Below are 4514 nucleotides of genomic sequence, written 5' to 3'. Positions count from 1 at the left end.
GGAGAACTGTGCTGTGGACTGTGTCTCCATGTGCACATTGTGATGTGGGAGGGGAGATGTCAGCTTCCAGTTGGTCTTGTGTGAGGAAGCAGCATAGGTCATTGGGCTGAGAGGTGACCCTGCCTCCCTCACAATGGAATAGAGCATGGAACCCTGATAGCCAGGCAACCATAACTGACTGTGGGCTCAAGCAAGCTCACTTGGCCTGTGACTCAGGAGCGAGAATCATGTTCTCGTTTTGTTTTCACAGGACAAGAGACTCAAGTCTCAGGCAAGAGAGGCGTGACGGCCTCAAGGAACGCTACCGACACTGGGTCAGCGCCCAGCCACGAGCCCAAGGTCTAAAGCTCTTTTCCAGGATGAAACTAAGGAAAGCACAAGGCAATTCAGGCCAGGTATGTTCACGATAGGAAACCTATTTCACCCCATCCTGGCCCATATTAGAACCGTCTTTGTGTGTGTTTTCAAGTGTCTGTCTCTGCTGAGAGAATACATTCTGTGTAGTTTTCCATGTTCTCTATCACAATCACTCCATATGGAGTGCGCTGTCATTTCCACATTTGAAAGATCCCTTCTCTTTACCACCTTAGGGCCACATTGATTCAGCCCAGACCCGGAATGTGCCACATAATCTATGGAGTCGGGAGGCAGGCCTGCTGGAGAGGCTGGTAATTAACCTAGTCCCTGCCTACCAGAAGGGAGACCTCTTTTTTGTCAAAACCTTTCTGCGTAACTACAGACGGTGGGGGACGATGGAACAAGTGATGGATATTATCTTTAAAAAGTGAGTGTTTCCCCCTTCAAGTCCAGGGCTGCTCAGCCTCCACCTGGCACCTCCCTGAGCCTGTTCTTTTCACTGAGGTCTTCTCATGGGAATGAAGGATGAGACCAAGAAGTGTACACCATGGCTAGTTTTTTAGGACAGTGTCACCAAGGGCATTCCTTTTCCCTCAGAAGCTACTGGAACTTCAGAAGCCTGCTTTCTGAAAGGGCTAGAATTACAGGCATATGCTAGTGGCACCCAACTTGTGCCCTCACCTAGGGTGAGGCCCTAAGTAATCACATTTCCAATTAAAGATAAGGTGTCAAAGTAGCAGTCTTGGAGGCTTGCGGAGTACAAGTAGACAGAGGAAACGCTGGGGAGGTGGTAAGGAGGCTGAATCACTTCTGAGCCATCAAGGAGGGATTATGTAGGCTTTACTTGTTTCTAACCCTGGAAGCATTTACGTTTTGGTGTGTGTTCTAGACCTGCATGTTGACCTCAGGACCTGAGTGCTGTCCTTTTGGTACTCAGAGCTGGCACTTGCCAAGTGAGCCACAGGTACAATTGTTGGCTGTGGCCGGTTAATTGAAAATTAATGTGTTGAGATTTTTTTTAAATTTTATTTATTTCTTTATTTGCATTTTTTATTGTAATTAGTAAAAGGGTTACATGATATTTGCCAGACAGAAGGTGCATTAATTCACGTACATTGATACCCTTTCACTTGTCTTGGTACTGACTAGACTGTTCTCCAACTGTGATCCTGAGAATAGCTAAGAATAAAGGCACGAGCCACTGACACATTAACTTTGGACAAATGCCTATAAGCCCCTTAGCAGAATATTCACAGAACCGTATAGACGTATCTCCCTGGTTTCCCTGTCACTTTTACATTCCCATGTGGGACTTAGCCAGCACCACAGGTGTCCTGTTAAGTTAGAAAAAGAGAACCATGGAGGTGACTTCTTCCTCTCCTCACTTAGGTACAGATATCTCCACCGTTACTGGGAGGAAGATGAGAAAACCAAAATGTAAGTGGGCTTCGGCACAAAGACTTTTGCCCCTCCTTGCAAAATGGGCATCATTGAGGCTTCTGCACCAAAGTGCAGATTTCTTGTTTGCACACCACTTGTGACTTCCTTGAGGGGGGGCGGCTTTGGACTTCAGTGGATTGCAGGGGACACCGCTGTGGGTGTGGGTGTGTTGTCCAGGGATGACAGGAAGGGCTGTGTGCAGAAAGTCAGATCCAGCGTGGAATCGACCATCAGCCTTCTCATTGCCTGTCACAGTGAGAATGGTGGAGACTTGACTTTCAGAAGCTTCTAGAGGCATGTTGTGAGGAGCATCCTGCTCCCAGGTTTCCTCTCCCTCTTTCCAACATGCAGGTCTGTGTTTAGGACCCCCACAGCATGCGAGTCCAGCCACTAAGTGGCTCAGGAGGAAGGCACACAACGGGCAGGGTGGTGCTCATAGTGTGCTTGTCCCCAATCTGCCCACAGCGCCCTCTGCTCTATTATCACTATGTGGATGGACTGCTGCCCTGGAGATTTTTATAAGTGCCAGAACCAAGACACCCTGCATGAGCTGATGTACTATGTGTGGCTCTACATGCCTTCCTGGGACCTACTGCTCCGTTTAGAAATCATCCTTGCTGATCTGGAGAAATCCGTGAAGAAGAAGAACAACAAGAGGAGGAAGGAGTCCTTGTATAGGCGCTTCAGAGCTTGTGAGTAGGGACGGACGGGACCTGGGTCTCTTGGGATGGCCCCGGATTGTCCGGGACGGGAGCCCTTAGTACTACCCAGCTTAGCAGAAATGCCCTTTTATGGATATGCTCTGCCAGCCAACGTCTGTTCTCTTTTTGAAAGTACTTGGCCTGAGCCACAGCTGAGAAAGACCCAACCTTCAGAGTTCAATCCAATCTCCAATTCTTTTTTTATTTTTTGTGGGTCATGGGGCTTGAAGTAGACCTGGGCACTCCCTGTGCTCTTCAGCTGAAGGCCACTGTCCTACAAATGGCCCTGACCTTTGTCCCTGAGCTTTGCAGCACAAGGCTACTCTCCTAACCTTGAGCCAATGATCCTTTCCCGTTTTCTAGAGGTTAATTGGAGATAAGAGACTCAGATCCTTTTGTGCCCAGGATAACTTTGAACCTTGATCCTCAGACCTCAGCCTCTTGAGTAGCTAGGAATAGAGGCGTGAGCTACCGTACTTGCCCAAACTCAAATTTTATGGATGGCTTCCTCTGTTACATCCTCATGGACTTTGAGACATTCCTGAACTTGTAGAGTCCACTCTAAGATTCCTGTACCTTTCCCCATTCTCAGGTTGGCGCCGCCATAGAGCAGCCTCTCCTGAACTCCCTATCAGTATCCCAGCAGTGATCTCAACGATGGTGACCCGTGAAGAGCTGGAGACATCACTGGACTCCGCACAGCATGTGAAGCCAGAAGAATCTGTTAATTGTGTGGAGAAGCCGGAACAGGCTTTGTGTCCTGTGTACAGCGAAAGCATTCTGAACCCCACTAATGTCACCCAGGAACCTGCCAGTCCCCTGCAGGGAGAGAAAGATGATGGAGACTCTCCCCTGACTTTTACAGTCAGCTTAGATCAGCCCAGTTCCAATGAAGTCATCACTCCTGGGGTGCAGGATAAAGCATCCCCTGAGGGGTTCATGGAGTATGTCTCCAGCCAAAGTTCAAGAGAACCCCTTAAAGATGTCAAAAAGGTAGTGTTAGTCGAGGAAAGTGAGTCTGTCCTCAGAGAATATCCAGACAAATCTGTCCAGCTGCAGGAGATCCAGTCTCCACCTGAGGAACTAGAACCTGCCCCTGCACCACCTCAGGAAGGAAATCCCATCTTCACTGAGGCAGTAGATCCCCTTGAGGACTCTGACTTAGAATATTTTCCTGAAGGCAATTTGGAGGCTGGTTTAGATCTTGATATTCCCTCCCCCATCCCTGAGAAAATCTTACTCTTTCTTTTTATAATGGCTGTTGTAAAATGTTCTCTCTATTTATTGCTCTAATTTTATTAAAATGTCACTGTTTATATTATGTTGTACAATAAATCAAGTACTGTGGTTTTTTTCACCCCCTCCCTATATGATGCCCTCGACACATGGACCCTAAGTGGGGAGAAATGTAGAGTGACCTGGAGCTGTGGGAGGAACTTACTGGATATACATGGAGCAGTTACATGCACAGGGAATGGCAAGGAGTAAATGGAAATCGGTTTTTGGTGGAAGCAAGGAGGTAGTTTGGCTCACACCTGTAATGCTAACAACTTAGTAGACAGAGATCTCTGAGGGTCTAGGTTCTGGGCCATCCTTGGGCTGGAAAGTTCATGAAACTTTTCTCCAGCTAACCATCAAAAGAGAATTGCTAGCTTTGAGCAAAAAAAGGTTAGTGAAGCCATACCTGACTGACACAGAGAAGGGGGGAGAGAGAGAGAGAGAGAGAGAGAGAGAGAGAGAGAGAGAGAGAGAGAGAGAGAGACAGAGAGAGAGAGACAGAGACAGAGAGAGACAGAGAGAGAGAGACAGAGAGACAGAGAGAGAGACAGAGGCAGCGAGAGACAGAGAGATAGAAGGAGTGAAGATACAGAGACAGTGTTTTAGATTGCTCTGCCAGATTGGCTTAAAAATGGGATCCTCAGAGCTTGAAGTTTGGCCTAGTGGTAGAGTGTTTGCCTAGCATGCATGAACACCTGTATTCAATTCCTCCATACTACATACATAGAAAAAAAAAGC

The 4514-nt window shown here is 47.6% G+C and overlaps 1 protein-coding gene across 1 annotated transcript; it reads left to right on the top strand.

Annotated features, from left to right (window-relative positions):
- The first annotated feature begins 217 nt into the window (after positions 1–217).
- Positions 218–3791, top strand: LOC150044207 (uncharacterized). Its single transcript, XM_090321414.1, has 5 exons — positions 218–395; positions 591–784; positions 1747–1794; positions 2263–2489; positions 3091–3791. Exons 1-5 carry the CDS (start codon positions 228–230, stop codon positions 3789–3791), a joined length of 1338 nt encoding a protein of 445 aa, XP_090177540.1. The 5' UTR covers positions 218–227.
- Positions 3792–4514: the final 723 nt, after the last annotated feature.

The sequence above is a fragment of the Megascapheus bottae genome, chromosome 30 (assembly GCF_031878675.1).
Source record: "Megascapheus bottae isolate mThoBot1 chromosome 30, mThoBot2.hap1, whole genome shotgun sequence".
Classification (NCBI taxonomy): Eukaryota; Metazoa; Chordata; class Mammalia; order Rodentia; family Geomyidae; genus Megascapheus; species Megascapheus bottae.
Note: the sequence above shows the minus strand (reverse complement) of the source record. Positions and strands in the feature narration are given on the sequence as shown.

Excerpts from the sequence above, each read along its gene's own strand:
- LOC150044207 (XM_090321414.1), top strand. The coding sequence starts at position 228 with ATGTTCTCGTTTTGTTTTCACAGGACAAGAGACTCAAGTCTCAGGCAA. Across the intron at positions 396-590 it reads CACAAGGCAATTCAGGCCAG|GGCCACATTGATTCAGCCCA; the intron begins GTATGTTCACGA and ends TTACCACCTTAG. Across the intron at positions 1,795-2,262 it reads GAAGATGAGAAAACCAAAAT|CGCCCTCTGCTCTATTATCA; the intron begins GTAAGTGGGCTT and ends ATCTGCCCACAG.